The sequence below is a fragment of the Canis lupus genome, chromosome 3 (assembly GCF_011100685.1).
Source record: "Canis lupus familiaris isolate Mischka breed German Shepherd chromosome 3, alternate assembly UU_Cfam_GSD_1.0, whole genome shotgun sequence".
NCBI classification, from domain to species: Eukaryota; Metazoa; Chordata; class Mammalia; order Carnivora; family Canidae; genus Canis; species Canis lupus.
The window spans coordinates 993,268-1,012,942 of NC_049224.1; the positions used below are offsets into that span (position 1 = coordinate 993,268).

At 46.4% G+C, this 19,675-nt stretch overlaps 1 protein-coding gene and 1 non-coding gene across 4 annotated transcripts in view; one reads left to right on the plus strand and one right to left on the minus strand.

Moving 5' to 3' along the window:
* Positions 1 to 19,675, plus strand: part of NREP (neuronal regeneration related protein) — a 137,524-nt gene that overhangs the window by 109,261 nt on the left and 8,588 nt on the right. For all 3 annotated transcript variants that reach the window (XR_005356499.1, XR_005356498.1, XM_038532144.1), the window contains 2 exons: positions 292 to 329; positions 1,653 to 1,716. Coding sequence is in view for 1 of the 3 variants with exons in the window: in XM_038532144.1 (XP_038388072.1) it covers positions 1,714 to 1,716 (3 nt within the window). In the remaining 2 variants the exon portion in view is untranslated. The remainder of the gene's footprint in view (positions 1 to 291; positions 330 to 1,652; positions 1,717 to 19,675) is intronic.
* Positions 14,215 to 16,719, minus strand: LOC119870969. The gene is made up of 3 exons (XR_005356500.1): positions 16,657 to 16,719; positions 15,587 to 16,021; positions 14,215 to 15,110 (listed from the first exon to the last, which is right to left on the minus strand). It is a non-coding gene; the product is annotated as an uncharacterized LOC119870969 (transcript).

Consider the following 19,675-nt stretch of genomic DNA (forward strand, 5'->3'; position numbering starts at 1 on the left):
CCTGGCGGCGGCGGCGGAGGGAGGAGGGAGGAGGGGGGAGGGGAAGGGAGGGAGAGACTCAGAGAGGAGACACACGCTCCGGGAGAGCGCGAGGCAGGGAGACCCTACCCCCCTCCTCCTTCCACGGCCGCACTTCTTGGAAGTGGAGCCGGTTTGGGTTTTGTCTCCCTCCCCTCCCCTCGCCTCTCCCTCCGCCCCTCCCCTCCCCTCCCCGCCCCCTCCCTTCCCCCTCCCCCTCCCCCCGCCGTCTTTCTAGCATGATGCCCTTTTTCATCCACATTTGTGTTTCAGGTGTAGAGAGGAGACAGTGACCGGAGCGGGCTTTGTCTGTAAGTACGTCCTCCCCCACCGCCGGCCGGGAGCGCTGCTTTCTCTTTTGTGTCGGTTTCTTGCCGTTGCTCTTAGCTGGACCCTCCAAGCCTGCACAGTTCATGCTGCTTCCCTCTCAATTTTAAAGAGCTGAAGCGTGTGCCTTGAAGAAATTCTGGTATTTTGGTCCTGCTGCATTAAGGCTGGAATTTAACTTGGGCTTTTTTTTGTTTTTTTTTCTTTCTTTCTTTCTTTCTCTAATGCACAAGTTTCTTAAGAGGGAGAATTCTTTGGGGAAGGGGTGGGGTTTTTTGCTTGTTGGTATGGGTGATTTTTATTCTTCTTGCTCATAAAGCATTGTTACGAACTGTTTTTGCTTCTTTGCATTAGATGCACTTTGGTGCATGCACCCCCACCCCCTTTATTAAATGAATTTGTGTCCCTCCATCTGTACACTTTATTACTCTCCGCCGCGCTGCCGCCAAGGGTCTTCTCAGGCATTCGATCTTGCAACACTTTTTTCTGCATTTTCTCATAAAAGCAGTGGAACTTTGGGGGAGGGCGGGCTTAAAAATAAATGACTGCCTTTTGCTCCGTGTTGATAATAATCTGATTTACATTTCTGTGTATCTATAATAACATTATAGGAAAACTCTAAGAGCTTATGGTACCCTGTTGGAGAACTTTTAGTTTCTCCATTCATCTTAATTTTTGTCATAACTTATGTTAACAAAAGAACTGCGTTCTGCTGATACACAGGCTGAGAGGGAAATCACTGCAGCGTATGCATTAGTGTTTGTTTGGTATAGAGAGAAGGGCATAATGGTGTATATTCCTGACTTTTCCCCCCCCAGTGTAGTTTTTTTTTTTTAAGAAAAAAAAAAACACGGAAGGTTATGTAATGCAGTGCCATTTCCAAAAATATCCACTCCGAGGCATTACACTACACGGTGGAAGGCTGATTCCTGCTCTGCTGTCTTGATTGCAAATATACTGCCAGTAGTATGTCTGGAAACAAAGAGCAGCCAGAAAACAATCTATTTTTATCGCGTGGTTCTACTTTTAAGTTGCTAAACCTTCTGAACTCCTTCAATTTAAAGATGAACCAACTGCTAAGAATAGCCCAGGACTCTGCAGAGCGGGTGCCGGGATTCCTTTGTCCCCAGTGGAAGCCCACAGACCCCTGGAAAGCCCTCGCAGAAGCCCCAGGGGCTACAGTAATTTGCATGTAACTTATCTTAACCACAGAAAATTATTCTTTGTCTGTATTCCCTGAACAGGCTTTTTTCATTGCTGACCTGTGGTGAGGCCATTTGTCTACTGTATTTAAACATATTTTGCAGGTTGGTCTCCCTGGACTGAAGAGAGGGAGGGTGCAAGGCCAAGACTGTTACGATTCTCAAAATGGTAAGAATGGGTCAACAGAGGAGATTCTCAGTAGATTCTTGTCGGTCTTTATTTCGTATAAATATCAACCACCCGCCTTCATCCTGCCTCAACCCCTTATTGTTCCTACCACATTTGACCTTTAAAAGGGTCTCTCCGGCATGTGGAGCCTTGCAGAATAGCAGTTCATAGGAACTGGATGTGGTGAATCCAGTCTTTTGATTTGCAGTCATTTCGAATAGAAAACTGAAATTCCTCTTCCAGAAATGAAGATTTACTTAACTTGAGCAGCAAAAACCATTCTGTTCTTTAAGGAGAGTGATGTGTTGTGACACGCATGGAAGAGGTGGCAGCAGCAGGGCTCAAACAAAGCAATGGTCCCAGCCTGGAGAGAGCTAGGACGTGGCCTCCCAGCAGGAGCCTGTGTCCCACTGGCCCAGAGGCCATAGTGTCTGCCGTCCTTAAGAGCAATATATATGAAGAGCATGGGCTTTGCTATTCATGTAGTCTGTCTGTTGTATCTCAAATAATATTAGCATTGATACTTTTTGTGGATTCATCACTTCTGAGAGGCATCTGCTCAGTTTCAGAAGTCAAGCATGCTACCTGTAAAGGAAAGCGTGACTATTTCAGACAAGCCCTGCAATCCACAGAGAGGGCAGTTTCGTGTGTGATGACTGATTAAAGAGCAAAAGGGATGAAATGCACATTAGAAACCGCTGACTAAGCATATCAATCTTCCATGAAAAATTTCCTCCTTGCAAATAAGGCTGGACTGCGAAAACTAATAGAGATGCCCTGTAACTTTTCAGCTAAGAACAGCATGTCCTACTACAGATGTTTATACTCTCTCAGACACCTCTTTGTCGCTTAGAATGTGTGATTTCCAAATTTAGTTTTAGTTTTTTTTTTTTTTTCAAACGAGGGTGGAATTTAGTGAATCAAAATTGAATCTGATATACTTGGTGTTTTCTTTGAGAACAACCCAAGTATAGGCTTCCAAGGAGAAGAATGAATCAGAGCAATTACATGAGTTCAGTTTGAATCCTATTAACAAGTAAGCTCTTTATTTTGTGAGTCTGCCTCACCTGTCAGTTCAACAGGTGGGTGTCAAAGCCTCAAGTAAAATAGCTCTTGCTCGACCTTAGAGCATAGTGGCTAAATTAAGGAACTTGATGTGGAAGGGCAAAAGGGATGAACAGCAAATTAAACTGCTGAGTGCATTTTGTGCAGATGGTTCCTAACTTCATAGTAAGTTTCTAACTGGCCGTTGTCATAGAGTGCTGGGATGGTAATAAAGTGAACTGCCACAACATATTTTTGTTTCTTTTTTTGTTTTGTTTTGTTTTTTTCTTTCATTTTTTTTTTTTTAACTGAGACTGGCCACATCAGCTTGTCTTGTAGATGTTTATCTAGAAGCTTCCCCTCTGTATCACCGTGGGTAGACCATGGAGGTTCATGCATGTTGTTATATGTCAGGTGACCAGTTTGGTTAAACGTAAATTCGACCGCTGACCTTGCCAAAACCAGTCCTATAGGTCAGGCTCGGGGAGTAAATATCATGTTTCTGTATTAGTGAGCAGAATGAGCTTTGTGAAAGCCCAGCGTGTGTGCCAAAGCCGAGAATGAAAGTTGGAATGATTTGAATGCAGAAGAGTAAATCTAAATTATTATTACATGTTGTTAATTTCTAACAGTTGTCCTTTATGTATGGTGGCAGAATGAGAAATCACAGTGTGTTGCTCTTGGAAGGATTTCTACTCATGGAAAAAATTCTTACAATTTTTTGGTGATCCTTTCATCAAGATGTCAGTCCCTTTTGGCACAAGCCCATTGCCTGAAATGAAACCACCGACAGTTATTGTCTGTGGGTGATTCCAAGTAACTTTCTAGCAATTCGTTTATTCCGGGAGGCCTGAGCTAAAAGTCTTTGCATACGTTAGTTTTTTTTTTTTTTTTTTTTTTTTTTTTAGTTTCCATTTTATTCTTTACAAAACTGTTATTAGTGGCATCTTGTGCCTCCTTTTCTCCTTTTTGGCAAAATGAAGTTCTTTTCTTTCCTTGATTGAAACTGGCATTACTTTGCTGATCTTTGTAACTAGCTTACTTAAAGACTTAGCCTACGTACTATAGAAACTTCTGCTAGGGAGGCACTAGATCTAACACCCGGCCACCTCTGGAAAATATATGGACATCCCTTTTCTGTTAAATGTGTATTTCCACTTACGTAATTTAAAACATTAAAGAGGATCTAATTTCAGTGTATTTAGACTGTTAAGGGCTAATGCCAAATACAAATTTAGGATCAGCTCATTGTAGGGTAAGAAATTGCTGGTAGACCTCAGAATTCAAAACAGAGTGATTCAATATCTAGATATTTTACATACACCAAAATGATGTTTCACAATAATTTGAAGAAACTCAAGAATCCTAGAGTGCCTTTGCATTATCAAAAAAATACACTTTGTTAACTCTCCCAGGCACTAATCACATTGTGTAGGGGACTCTCAGAGCACCGTGGGGGGCGGGGGGCGGGGGGAAGCACCATTTATATAGATTACAGTGTATTGCGTTGTACAACTCGGTACTGTTAAAAGGTGTAATTCTGAATATAGTTTGTGGTGTCTTCATTGCCCAAGTCTTTTCAATAACTCATTCCCAAATTTTTTAGGTTATCCAGTAAGCATGTATTTTTCCAGTTGCCCATTTCTAATTTTTATTTTTTTTGCAGTTAACAAGATATTGTGAATCTGAAGAGATCTTCTGTATTTAATTTATATTTGGCTTTTAGCTAAATTAGAATTTCTAGGATATATTTTATGTGGGCTTTTGGTATTTAAGTGTTTTATTTGAAAGGCACTTACTTCAGATATGTCCATGAGAAGAAAACACTTCAGAATGAGCAGATGATCTTAATGAATAGTTTGAAAACAAATAAATTATTTAATCCAGTGTCAAGGTTAAGTCCTGATTTTAGACATGACTACCCTCTGTGCAGTAAACTTGCCTTTGCGTATGTGTGTGCATGGACTCACAGTGGCATCCACATGGACTCATTACGTTTTAATAGAGATCTAGGAATTGGAACAATTTAAGTTTCTGAGGCTGATGCTGAGCTTTTCAAAAAGATGAGTTGACTCTATTGTACCGTTCATAGAGCTCTGCTTTTTGTACAGTCTGTGAAGTGGCATTCATGGGCTTACAAGGGGACTCTTTCAATAATCTCTCCGTTAACATAAGGTTTTCTTGTTTAAAGAGAAAGACAAAGATTGAGGAGGGATGAGGTCCTATTGGTAGCTGGGCCGTTGGGCTTTGGAATGTAAATTTACAGGTTGCTCAGTTGATTGTGGAGATGCTGAAGAGTACCTAGGAGGGTAATTTTATATGGTGCTATCTTACACGAGGCCTTCCAGCACACTGTGAGGGGGAGATTGGGATTGTTTGGGGAATTAGGACAGAAGAGATATTCTATCCAGCTTTAACCCCAGTCCAGCTTCCTCCTGAGCTATATAGAGAATTCAGGCAGGAGAAGGCATTTGAGCAGAAATCTTGGAATTAAACAGCCACTCAGAGTGTCACTCTATTTTAACGTGATAGAATTCTTAACGATTTGTATGTGAAGCATATCATAAGTACACTAAAGGAATTCACTTTATCTTAAAATGCATATTTCTAAAGTAGACAAATACACTTCTGAAATGTGAATACTTGAGAAAATCATAAAATGTGAATACTTCACTAAATTAGACGAGGACTGTGTACATGACAAGCATTATACATCATCCACACTGGACTGACTGGGGAGCCTTGGGGTGAAATACTGGCTTCCCTGGTCTGGCACATTTTTTTCTTTAGTGCCATTCATGGCTGAAAAGTCTTTTAAGGTCTTATCCTCACAGCCAAAGTGAAATGGAGCATTGACGTAGTTATCAGAATAATTGTGCTTCAGACAAAACAAAAAAACTTGATTTCATCTGATTCATCTTGGTTATTCAAAATGTTGCTGGAGTGATAGAAGAGTGGGCAGGATTTGCCTGAATGATCTGTGTAATTTCTTTGTTGTACAGGAAAAGACTAGGGATAAGGAAATCTTATCAGCAAATCCACTTTGAATATGCCAGAGGAAAACATATTGAATGTACTTGGACTATGTCATCTTGGTTGATCAAGATATATTAAAAGATTCCAATTTTAAACTGTGCCTTTGCTTTGAACTGGAAAACAGATTAACCATAAATCTTAGCCCACATCTGTAGAAATCATGGTTGCTAAAAATATCATTCTGGGGTCCTAAATTTATCTGAAATGGATATTTCGAGACATATTTTGCAGGTAGGGACAGCTTCAGGGATTTCGGTCTCAGTGGTTTAAAAAATAGCAGTGACCCTGAAATTGATCTGCTAGTGCATGACGAGTATTAGCAGCTCTAATGGTTTGGGATTTAAGCATTAACATGGCTCTCAACTAAATTCTAAATATCAATTCAGTTATTAGTAGCAATGACATGGTATTAACCTGGGAGTATCACTAGATTATACTGTCCTGCATTATTTGTTGGTTGGATCATATTCCTTTCTTCCATTGGCCAAATAAATCACAGGCTCCCAAAGGGTTTATAAACGTCATAGGCAGTGCTTAATAAAGTTTTAAATATCCGTTAGAAGCTCAATAAATATGGGGTTGGACTTTTAAAAAAATTCATCCTTAATGACTTAATCACGTTTAGTTTTGGTGATCTGGAAGTAATCGGTATCCTTACCTTCTTCTAAAGAACTAGGAAGTTGAAGGTAGTATAATTTCAGTTTTCACAGTAAATTATTTTCCATTATTTATTAACAAGAGACAGAATTTGTGTTTAGGCCATAAAGCCACTTGCCAAAAGAGATTGGCTTGCAATTTCTCACATTTACCAGCTTTTAGAGCCACACTCTGATCAACCTGGTGATATGCTAGGTTGGGCCCAGCTGTGGTACTCAAAGCTCACAGCAACTTTCCCCACAGCCATTAGAATCCCCTCTGGGATCCAGGAGGAGTTTTGATCCCAGTACGGAACTTTAAAGCCCTCACTTATTTCTAGTACGGTCTGATTCTGTGATATTATGAAAATGACCCTGAGGACACAAAGGTGCCAGGACTGAAAATACTGAAGAGAACGACAAGAGTTGCCGGTGGGATCGTGCGTCTGCTCCCGTGCCAGTGGAACAAGGGTTTTTGGAGCATTTTATTTGTGCTTAGCTCTTCTGCATGCCCGTGGATGCACACTTGGCCTATGCCCTCGTCAGCTCATACATTAGTTGTGGAAGGAAGACTAACATGTGACAAATTTAACGTCATGCAGTATACCTTAGTTGTGAGTTGTAAGGTGCAGGAGGATGAGATCACTGAGCACTGGGGAAACGGCAATGTTAGGGGGAACATTGTTTTTAAGGGGGTAGAAATTAAGCTAGACCCGAAGATGGCAAGTAGGCATGCCACCGCTCCCTCCTGCGACACTTGTGGCAGACATTGCTAATCATGCTTGATACTCATTATTTATTCAGCCTGAATATGTGTCCAGAATCCTCAGTGTAGGATTCAACTAATCAGTTGAACTCCTACAACTGGAGTTGGCGCTACATTTGAAACGTAGAAGTGCACTGTTTGCTACTTGAGAGCAGGTCCCATACCTTCTTAAGCGTTTCCTCCCCAGGGCTTCTTTAGCGTTTCCTAACCCTGGTCCTTAATCCTGGTCCTTAATGATTATTAAGTGAATGAAGAATTCAGAATATTTGGATAGATTTAGATGAGAGAGAAATGAATTCCAGATAAAGGGAAAGGTTTGCTGGCGGGAGTCAGAACGATGCATTTTTATACAGTAGGGACTGTCCTTCCTATTTAGGGCCTCAGTGCCGTCAAGGACAGACCTCAAGAACTGGAACTAGAAGTCAAGGACTCGATGTGCTAAGCCATAGGAAGCCACCAAGCAGGCATCATAGAGGTGGCTTGTGGCCCAAGGCTATCACTTGGGTTCCAACCTCCAGGTTCTTTGCCTTTTGTTCATGCCCAACAGAAAAGATCACACAAACTTCCATGTACTTTGGGTTAGATGTAAGCTTATTTTGTCGCTGCCCCTCACTGTCCTCGGGCTGGCGTAGAGTGCTGGAGAGGAGGCAGGCCCCTCGCTTCGAGGACTCGGGAAGGAGGAAGCGAGCGTGGTTACCTTGTTTCCCTCGAGAAGGTGGCAGCACTTCTGGGAAATTCCAGCAGCTTCATCAGTGCCCATGTGGCCAAAGAGGGCGCTGCTGCCGTGCCAGCTGCCTGAAAGGAGCCACACACTTCCCTTCTGGGAGGCTGACTAGTGTAGCCACGTGATAATCAGTTGCAACCACATGGCCCCCGTGGGTTCCCTCTCTCCACTTCTTCCTGGGTAGCCAGGAAGTGTGTCTGAGCAGTGTGTCTACACTTGCTCAGAATTGAAGCCAACGCGGACATCATCATCATCATGACATTGTTTATAGTTTGAGGCCTACAGGCTGTTACTAAGTTAGTCAATAGTCTAATGACCATTTGAAGGGAACCTCATCACACGGTAACACAAAAGTGGGGGAGAGCCAAGACTGAGAAGGACTTTTCTGGAATTTCTTCGTCTTCACAGATGCCTAGTCTAGAACACATCTGCTTCAAGCTTTTCAATGTGGAATGATTTCACCAGCCCTTTTAGTCCCTTCCAATGTGGTTGGATTTACCCGATTCCCTTGGTAAAAGTAACATAGGTAAGCATTGTTCTTTGCCTCCTCTCACCTCACACTTCGAAATAATTTATTTTTAAATTTCTGCATGTGGACCTTTATAAATGTAATCTCTCAGACTGGGCAGCCATGCCAAGAACCTTGTTGACGCATAAGGTAGATATTTTCCTCGAGGGCCCAGCCACTCTGTTCTCTGAGCATACCCCAGGAGCCCCTGCCGTGTCTTCGCAGACTCAGGCCTGGAAAGAATGCTCCTTCTGACAAAGCCATTCTTCCTTTGAGACTGAGCGTAAATGGCAGCTCCTGCACGAAACCCAGGCGTGCACAGCCAGCGGGGATCTTCTCCTGCTCTCTGGACGGCACCTTGCTTACAACACGCTCCTTGTCGCTGGCTTATTTCTGCCCTCTGTGGCCGTAGACATGAAACAAGAACACCGGCCCCCGGTAAATGGGGGTTGCAGTGCAGGCTGTGATGCTTTGCTGGGTTTTTTCTTCTTCTTTCCCTCTATGGTCAGGATGGTGAATTCAGATGTGGAGAAGTTCATCCCAGAGAGGGAACCCTAGAACAGCTGGTGGAGTTGACTGGGTTCTCTTCCCACAAAGCGGCGGGAAGGCCTCGCCTGCGCTGACTGTTCTAATGGGACCTGGAAGGGATCCCACGACGTCTCTGAGCCCATCTGGTGGCTCCTTGAGTTCCTGTCCTGGAGCTGGCACATCCTTAGTGATCAATGAATGTGTGTGGGATAAATGAATGAGTCCGTAGTGGTGGACACGTGAAGATCTGTTACTTCTGGGCAGAACCAGGTGACCCACCCTGAGATTTCGAGCCGGTGACAGCCCAGAGCTTTGCAGAAGTGTGACAGCTCAGGTTGTAAGATTTACGCTCAGAAATGAGAGGAGCAGGACAGATGTGGGATTTCCTGGCGGGGAGCAGCCCCGCGCTCGCTCCTCCCAGGAGGCCCTCTGAGCCCCAAGGCTCCCGCGGGAGGGTCCCCTTGCACGGGAAACCCCAGCTGTGGACGGTCCCACGTAAAGTGCGGGCTGCAGGGCTCGGGCCATTGGTGCTGCACCCTCCCCTGCCCCCCGCCTGGCTGCAGCCGTGTCACCGGCTCTGGTTCCACGAGGTGACAGGGGATGCACAAGTGAATCCAGTGCCTGCCGCCGCCTGCCAGCAATGTCCGTCCTGAGCGTCGTGCCTGGACGGGCGCCAGGGTGTCCTAGCTGGGGGTTCCCCTGACTCCTGGCCGCGAGACCCGTCCTTGCTGGGCCCCGACTCACAGATGCACACCTGCAGAGGGGAGGGGGCCGGGGTGAGCTGGGTTGGGGGGGAAGGGGGGTCGCTGAGCTGAGCGGGGCCAGAGCGGCTGCGGGACAGCGAGCGCTAGGGGCGGACAAGCGCGAGCTGCGGGGCTACCCTCCGGCCCCGCCCGGCCGCTCAGGTCACCATCGTGCGGCCTCCGATTACTGGGGCAGGTGACAGGCTTCCTGTCCGACTTGTGTTGATCCAACTCCAGCAGGGAAAAGTACTGCGGCCTGAGCCCGAAGGGGAGGACGCTGAAGGCGCTTGTGCTTGAGGCGGGTCCAGGCCTCAGGAGGACACTCTGCTTGGCTCAAGTCCATGCGGGTACAGGACCTGGGGTTGGACGGGAAGGAGGAGAAAGGAGGAGACCCCGCGTGCTGGCAGCCACCGATCACTACTGTCAAGGAAAAGCTAGGATGAGAAGTTAGATGGAGGCCAGGTATGAAGATCCTGACAAACACGACTGAGGGAGTGCTGCTAAGTACTCTTCCGAGAAGTACCGTTCCGCGTCCTTCATTAGGTGACCCTAGTGAAAGTTCCCCAGAAGCTTCCCGGGACCACCCTCCGCAGGTCTATTCTTATTTTGTAAGGCAGGTGCTGAGTCTTGGTGGGTCAGGGTGCAGGTGGGGCCTTGGTGATCGCTGCGATTGCGGCTGGAAGGATGCAGGTGCGCAGGGGGTGGAACCACTCTCCAAAACATGGGCTCACAGGGCCTTGCAGTGGTGTGTGCTGCAGAGAACTCAAATTTGAAAAGATGACTTAATTATGAGCCCCCTCCGTTCCTGGATAGACATCCCAGGATTTGGTGACTTAGTTGTTTAAAAAAAAAGAAAAAAACTTTCTTGAAAAAAACGTGTTTGCTGCTTTGGCACTTCCAGCCTGAACTAACGGGATGTGCTCTTGATAGGACACTCATTCTATAGGACTGAATGCTGCTACCAGCTACTCAGGACCTCACAGAAAGTAGGTTTGTGGTACATATTTTTTAATTGGTTGGATAATTGAGATTCTACAACCAACCAATTGAGTTACTCCAGCCTCGGAAGTTCCGCCCAACATCTTCTCTGAGTCCTGCTCCTGTACATGAGTTTGATCCTTAATTACCTGGATTTGACTGTTGGTGAAGCCTCTGTGCCCTGGACCATAACCGGGTCTGCATCTCCTGCTGCCCTGTGGAGACTCGGGTCTAATGGTACATCACGAAATGCCCCCGGCCTTTGGATATTTTGCTCACTTCTTGATAATATAATCTTAAATTGTTCTGATCTTGTTATCAAGGTCTGGAAGCCAAGTCTTCACATCTTTTTATCTTTATTAAGCATATTCCTTTTCCTTTTTTTTTTTTAATGAAGACTGCTTTTTAAACTTTAATTTCATTATATGAAGCTTAACCATCTACACTGTCACAATCAATTCAATCAAAAATTCAATTAAGCTCTTTGGCATCACAAAAACAGCTCATTTGATTACTAATGTGAATTTTTACTAAATTGATCAGCTACTTTTACATTGTTTAGAGGAAGCCAGAGGGACGCCATATCTTTGAGTGTCGTTGAGCACAGCACTCCGCATGCAATCGGAGGATCAAATGCTACATACCTCGTTATTTATTATTTAGTACCTTCGTGATGGTAATAACTAATAATTGGTTTGTTAGCCCATCTCTGTCTTCCCTTTTTTGTTGTTGTTCTTTTGTCTTAGAACTATCTGCATTCCTACTACGTTAATTACAAAGTCTCCAAATGGGGTCTGGTTAAATTTGTTTTTCTTTCTGAGTTACCATTCCTGGTAGTTTATACACTGTCTCTCTGGGCTAATGAGTATTTTCTTCCTCACTTAGGGTCACTTTATATTTTTTATGTAGGAGAATTGACCCTTGAACAATACAGGTTTGACCCTCACTGGTCCACTTACATGAAGATTTTTTTCTGACAAATATAATACTGTCAGTGTATTTTCTTAATAACATTTCCTTCTCTCTAGCGTACTTTACTGTGGGAATACAGCAAACAATACACATGGGTGCGAAGTGTGTGTTAATTGACTATGTTACTGGTAAGGCTTCTGGTCAACCTAGACTATTCTAGTTACTTCTGGTCAACCTAGACTATTCTAGTTAAGTGTCGGGCAGTCAGAAGAAATCATACACAAATTTTTCACTGTTGGGGGCATCGGGGCCCCTAACTCCTGTGTCGTGAAAGGGTCAACTATGTATGGTTTTATACTTGAAGATCATTGATAAAGATAAAACTTTAATTCCCCACTAAGGAGTTTTTGAATTGAAATGTTGGAAGGCGGAGCTGTAGTGCGCGCCAGGGTTAAACACATGCGGGAAGGCGAGCGCTTCTGCGTGGGCCTGGCGAGGCGTGGAGGGCGCTGGGGGCTCAGCTGCGGGTCCCGCGGAGCAGTTCGCGTTCTCGGCAAATGCGCTTCGTAACTGGCTGCGGCTATTGTAGACGTTTGTTTGGTTCTAAATATTTCCTCCCGGGGAAAACGCGAGAAAGACAAGAGCGCGAAGACCAGCGTGGCGGGTGTGATGCACGCGAGGTGGCGAGGGAGCCTCGGGGGCGGCCACGCGGGCGCCGTGTCCCTGTCCGGGAAGGCCGCAGCGGGGCGCGCGGGGCGGGTAGCCGTCGCCAGGCCGGTGGGGGCGCAGGTGGGGGCGCAGGTGGGGGCGCAGGTGGCCCCGCGCGGTCTCCGCCCGGAGGCGGTGAGGACCACGGCCGCGGCCCGGGGTGTGTGTGCCGGATGGCGGGACGCGGGGCGCCATGGCGGGACCCCGCGGGACGGTGGGGGGCGGTGGCTGGTGCGGACGGGGGACGGGACGGGGATGGGGACGGGGACAGGTGCGGGCGAGGGACAGGGACGGGTGCGAGAGAGAGATGGGTGAGGGAGAGAGACGGGGACGGGGATGGGTGCCAGAGGAACGGACGCTGGGGACGGGGACGGGTGCAGGAGGGACGGGGGGTTAGGGACGGGGACGGGTGTGGGACGGACGGACGCTGGGGACAGCCCGGGAGCTGCCGCGGGAGCTCCCGCCTGCCCCGAGGACGGCCGCGCCCTGGCGCCCACGAGAGTCGGGCCGGGCCTCCGCGCTGCCGGCCGTGGACACGCACTGACTCGCGCCGGTTCCTCGGTCCCCGCCCGTGACGCTGCGTGAGCTGCCGCCCCTTCCCACAGCCCGCCGGCCTGGCCCCACCACAGAGAAGCTTCCAGAAGCCGAGCGTGCACCGTGCCCCAGGCCCCCGCAGGGCGGCTGAAAATCCAGGCGGTGCACAGGGGCTCATCCATCCTGATCGTAGTCTGTTCCCTTTAGTTTTCTGCCAATTTTCATAAAGGACGGCAGCGCAGTCCCCTTAGTGGCCTCTGTGGGACCCAGGCACTTGGAGCATGTGGGTACAGATCTGGCTATATTTTTCCTTTTTTTGAAGCCAGGCTTCTTATAAGATACTCAACTAGCACCTGGTTTAAGCCAATTTGATTAGGGTCCCTTGCAGCAGATAGGATCCTCCCTCCGAGTCCGGGGATCTGTTAGGTCGCAGCTTGTTGTTGAGGACAGAGCGGGCGTTAGGTGACCCAGCAGACTGGTCCAGGCCTGGGGCCGGTAAAATGGTTTTTGCTCAAAGCTCGGCCGAGGGGTTGCGGCTGCCCGCAGAGGAGGGCACACCGGTGGAAAGACTGAATGATGTCTTTGGGAATGAGCCCTTTGGGACAAAGCGCGCACCTTCTGGAAAGCTCGGTCTTGAACATGTCAGCATGAGGAATGCTTGGATATGTCCACAGACTCCTGAAAAGCAACCGGCTATTTCATTCTCCCCCAACCAAGAAAAATCCCAAATCCTTATGTCTAGATACAAGAAAACACCTTACTATGTACCCTTTGATTCAGGGGCTTTAACAAAAGAAATTGATATTTAAGGACTTTTTCTTCTATGTTGAAATTTTTCCTAAGCTCTTAATGAGTAGCACATGCTTGTAGAACAAGAGGAAAGAAACAATGGCATTCTGGGTGAGTAGCAATCAGACTCACAGTTATTTGAAGGTGAAACCTCGCATACCTAAAATTACTTAAACCAGCTAATAAAAGCAAGTCTAGATGTTTCCCATTAACCTTGGAATGTGCTTGGAAGCCGTCCCGCTGACCCCCATGCCGGTGCTGGGGAGCCGGCGGCAGCATGGCCCTGGTCTGTGGGAGACACCGGTTCAGAAGCTCCCAAGCCCGTTGCCGCCAGATGGCTGCCTCCCTTTCTCCCCCTTCCCTTCTCTCACCTTAAGCCCAGGAGAAGCCGTGGAGAGGTAGTGTTTTAGTTCCTTAATTACAAGTGAAAACCAATCTCTATAAGGGAAGGTGGTCCAGACTTAGAAACGCAATGTGTTAAGTAAATATTTACTCTGGTCCCACTCCGGGGAGGTAAGAGATTTTATTAACATATTTGTTGAGGTCATGGGGGCAAGGAGAAGCTTATGCTGTGCTTAAATGCCTGAGGGGCCTTTTTTTTTTTTTTTTTTTGCTGCTAGTTAACAAAGGCCAGTATTTTTTTTTCTGCTGAAAAGAGCAAATATCTTGTTTTGTGGCCTTTACTTTCTTATTGTTCATTCACAAACTGCTTAATCTCAAACCAGAGCTTTAAAAAGCCGCTTTATTTTTTTCCTCTGTTTGGAAATTCTCTTCTTAGATATCCCTTAGGAGATTTGTTTCCAAGCTTTGTTCTTGTACTTTTTCTTCTGGTTTACTTTGGGCTGTTATCAGCCGTTTGTACTTTGTTTTGTCTCCATCGCCGAAAAGAAAAAATCGTCCGTTAAAAGTCCAGATTTGAAGTGTTCGGCCTAATTCCTTGAGTCCAGTCCACGATTTGGCTCTGCTTCCCGTACCAGGCTGACCTCCAGCCCAGGGGAGGGTGTCTTGGCAGAAATCTGAGAATTCCTCGATCAGTAACTCCCTTTTTTGGATTTATGGAGCCTTTAGGTGGACTGCTGGGCGCTGAGCTAGGCCCTGCTGGCCGGGGGGTGGGGGGGGGTGGGGAGGGGTCCGGAGGCACGGCCCCCCCTCCGGCTGCTGGGCCTGCTCCCCCCCAGCTCCGCCAAGCCCTGACCACTCCCCCAGCTGTGGCAGGCAGGGGGGGGGGGGTGAAAGCAAAGGCGGTGCCTGGACGAGGTGAGCCTTTTGTGGCTTGCTCCTGACCCGATTCCTTGCTCCTCTTGAAAGTCTTTGCTATTATTCTTAGAAATCAAATTTTTAAAGGGCGAGCAGCTAAACAAGCGGCGGGTTACCCTGTGGAGCGGCGACTGCGAAAGCTCTTGGTGCTGACGATTAATTTCACATGTAAACACTTTCGTTCTGTTGCCAGCAAGGAGATTTCCTTTTCCTTTCTCTGCCTCCTTGAAATCTAGAAATAAAATCGCACAGCTGTCAGGTTCCCACATACTCCTCAGCGGCCTCTCAACATGGCTTCGCCACCAGCCCAGCGAATTTAAAAGATTCTACTCTTAGAGTCTACGCAGCTTGTTTCAGACACCCCGACTCAGGAAGTCAAGAATGACCATGTTCCCCCCGCCCGGCAGGAAACGGCGGCGGTAGGACGTCCTGCCGCGTGGCAGTAAGAGGTGGACGTTCTCTGCCCGGAGTGGACGCCAGGGCCAGCCTGTGGGACCTCCCCTTGCTGTGCGGCGGGAGGACGCGTCCCTGGGAGGCCGCGGGGACCTGTGCGGCAGAAGGGCGCGTCCCTGGAAGGCCGCGGGGACCTGTATAGTGGGAGGGCACGTCCCTGGAAGGCCGCGGGGTCCTGTGCAGTGGAAGGGCACGTCCCTGGAAGGCTGCGGGGACCTGTGTAGTGGTAGGGCACATCCCTGGAAGGCCACCAACCTCTATCGCAGGAGGGCGCGTCCCTGGAAGGCCACGACCTCTCCGTCGGTTGGGCCCGTACAGCTGAGCGCCTTGGTCAGGTGTGGCTAACGTGTCCTCCATAATCACCCACTGTCGTGGCAGCCGGCTCCTGCATGTGTCTGTGTATTTAGGTGGCTGCGTGTTTCACCGAGTTCCCAAGCCAGCGTGTTTGCCAGCTTAGGTACCAACTGACACTTACTCTGCCCTCCAGAATGTGCAGAGGCTACATGCATTATCCGAATGGCCCGGGGTTCTGTATTTTTATCTTTCTGTCTTCTGGTGGCAGTGCGTTTCCTCCACGCTGTGCTCATCTGCAAACACCACTCGCAGGGTTAGGCAGATTGCTAAGACCAGGCCTCCAGAGAGCTTGCTCAGTGCATCATCTTTTGGCACCATCTAATCTTTGATGTAATGCTGTTCGGAGAAAATGATCCTCGTAACTCATTTATGGTTTCAGTTTACATCCTGCCCTCTCACATGGCCAGCAACACCTGGGAGCAGAGTAGCTCTTGAGGGAGACTCTTAATGGCACCACTTGAAAGGGTGTTTGCAAAAACGAAGTACACGTATACGCATATAAATTCTCCTTCTAATACGGTACCAGCCCGCGTGACCTCCCAGCCAATTAGGCAGAGTAGAACATGTACACACGCAGACATACACACACTGTTTAATTGGCAGAGAGATTATGAAATATGCTCCTTTGCTGTTCGAAGAATTAATTATGCAGGTTGGACACCTGCTGCCCTGCTCTGTTTTCCTAATTGCAGGGGGGTGGGCACCTGTCCCTGTTAGGTCATAAAAGGGCCATGTGTGTGCATTCCTTAAGCACACAGAACTCCACCAAGGATAGAAAATAATAATTGTGGTCATTAACAACCAAGCCATGCAGCATCTTTACAGCAGGATTCTAAGACGGCATGTTAACTAACCAATTAGGTAACCAGCACAGACCTATGTGACGTGTGTAGCTCTGAATAAAGCCATGGCCCTGCCTTTGAGGGTCATTCTCCTCTAACAGTCTCTTCAAAGAGCTATTGATGGGGCACCTGGGTGGCTCAGTCGGTTGAGCTTCTGCCTTCAGCTCAGGTCGTGATCCTGGGATTCTAGGATTGAGCCTGAATCTGGGCTCCTTACTCAGCAGGGAGCCTTTTTCTTCCTCCCTCTGCCTGCAGTTCCCTCTGCTTGTGCTGTCAAGTGAATAAAATCTTTAAAGAAAAAAAAAAAAAACAGAGCTATTGATAAAGACAGTAAACAGAGAAAAATACCAATTCATTTCCTGTAGGTCCCAAACCAGAATGTTTGCCAACTTAGGCACCAATTGACACTTAACTCTGCTTTCTGGACAGAAATACGGGTAGAAACAGATAATAAATAGATAAAATTCAAATTTTACATGCACCATAAAAGTGATAGGAGACATGTCCATTGTTTGATTCTGTGTGTGGACCATACTATTGGAAAACATTCTGCAAGTTTTTAAATGAAAAGCTTAGGAGAGGGACACCTGGGAGGCTCAGGGTTGAGCTTCTGCCCTGGACTCAGGGTGTGACCCTGGGGTCCTGGGATTGAGTCCTGCTTCGGGCTCCCTGTGAAGCCTGCTTCTCCCTCTGCCTGTGTCTCTGCCTCTCACTGTGTCTTAAATAAATAAATAAATAAATAAATAAATAAATAAATAAATAAATAAATAAATAAATATTCTTTAAAAAATGAAAAGCTTAGAGATTTATTTTTAAGATTTTTAAAAATTTATATATTCGTGATAGACGGGGGGTTGGGGGGTGGTGCAGAGACACAGGCAGAGGGAGAAGAAGGTTCCATGCCAGGAGCCTGACGTGGGACTTGATCCCGGGACTCCAGGATCACCCCCTGGGCCAAAGGCAGGCGCTAAACCGCTGAGCCACCTGGGGGTCTCAAAAAGCTTAGAGATTTAAAAACAAAACAATTTAAATGATAATCTAGTTTGCATGGTTTTAGGACCTTGCTGGAGTGGCCTCTGATTTCCCTCACGTTTTATTTTTCTAATTTGGATGCCAAGTAATGATTACTGGCAAGCTAATTACCTTATGGGCTTGAAAAGCCTTATGGGCTTGAAAAGAATGAAGTTATTTCTCAAAATGCATTATCCAGAGAGTAAAATAAGCCAAGAAAGAAAGAGATACTTAAAAAGCGAAACCATCAACATGGTTTCTTATTCTCAACTTGTAAGACAGACCATTGAAACTTAAATACCCAACTATCAAATACAAGGAAGAGAATCCGTAAGAAATAGCACATTTTCATCATAACACTGTATTTAAGTATATAGTGGGTTTAAATATGTTTAATCAGAGAAAATTGGTTTTACCTGAGAACTGCTCATGGATATCTAAATACACATGTATCATGATTAGTGTGCTTAAGCCAGTGTGGTTCATTATGTCAGTTCTGTTGTTTTTAAACCTGGTTGTCAGTGAAATAATGCAGCACTATAAAAAAAAGATACATTAACTAATATAGTCAGTGAGAAGCGTAAACCCTCAGCCTTTCCCAGAATTCAAGCACAGCCTTTGCATGTTCTCCAATCTAAAACACTGTAAGGTTTCCCTTCCCTCTGTATTTTCTCAAACACTCATGTTTTCTTAATTGTTGAGGATATAGCTTGTTTCTGTGATTCCTGACATCTGGAAGAACAGTACTCTACAGGGTTTTGACGATTTTACTTGAGCAAGAGCAAACAATTATTTTATACATGGCAGTTTCAAAAGGATATGTATCTCTTTGTGAAAAGAAAACAATCTTCTATTGTGAAGATTAAGGCAAACTTTGGTTTACTTGTTTAATAAAACAGTAGTGTTTAGGTATTGCCAGGTAGTTTTAGGTATTATCCAGAACGCTTACATTTCTGAGATGCACATCGCTCCCACCAATAGAGAACTCAATGAATTTTAAAAAAGAAGTCAGTTGGTCTTTGTGGAAAACAGAAATTTGAATCCAGGAAACTGAATGAATGGAGTTAAGTTTAAGCTGTGTATCCACCTTTGGGGCATCAATCGACTGGTACCAAAAGAACGGGTTAGTTTAGGGTCCATCTTGCAAACAGATGGATTTTAGGAAGATAGATCAACTCATCCCTGTTTTCTGACCCATATATGATCAGTGCTCAAAGAATTCTGATCGCGGGGCCACTGGCAGCTCCTGCTACTCTGAACTTAGGAAAAAGACAGGGTACAGCAGTCTGTGGGGCTGTGTTTGTGTTGTTGCTATGATGGCCCCTGAGTGCGGCAGCAAGACCTCCTGGCCAGAGGTGCTTTCCTGCGTGGAGCTCATCACACCCACTGGCTTTCTTGGCTTGCATCTGGTCACCATCCGATGCCCTCCCAGATCTGCTCACAACCACCCCCATTTGCTCTCTTGGCAGCACTGCTGGATCGTTTGCTGAATGTTGGTTTTGGTTTTTTTTTATTCTGTTGATACATGTTTCAACAGCAGTTATATTTAACATAACCTATACATTTTTTTCTTTAATTGCACTTAAAGCACATTATTAATTTGCTAGGGCTGTCAAAATAAAGTACCACTGATTAGGTGGCTTAAACAACAGAACTTTGTTTTCCCACAATTCTGGAGTCTGGAACTCTGAAGTCAAGGTGTCAGCAGGGTTGGTTTCTTCTGAGGCTCTGGCCATGGCTTGTGGACGGTCGTCTTCTCCCTGTGTCCTCGCATGGCCTCTCCTCTGTGTCTGTGTCCTCATTTCCTCCTTATAAAGACACCAGTCGTACTGGGTTAGGTCCAACCCCAATGACCTCATTTTAACTTAATTACCTCTTTAAAGACTCTATCTCCAAATATATGCACATTCTAAGGGAAGGAAAAGATTCTGACATATGAATTTTAAATGTGGGGAATGTACAATTCAGCCACTAAGAACACACTTTTATAAGATGATGATCTTAGAAGGTCCGTCACCCAGCCCACCCCAACCCACCACGAGATTTGCACTCCTAGAAGGCAGGGACTGTATTTCGCTTCTTGTAATCCCTAGGACCCAGCAGCGTCCAGCCCACCCAGGTGCCTCCCAAACTTGAG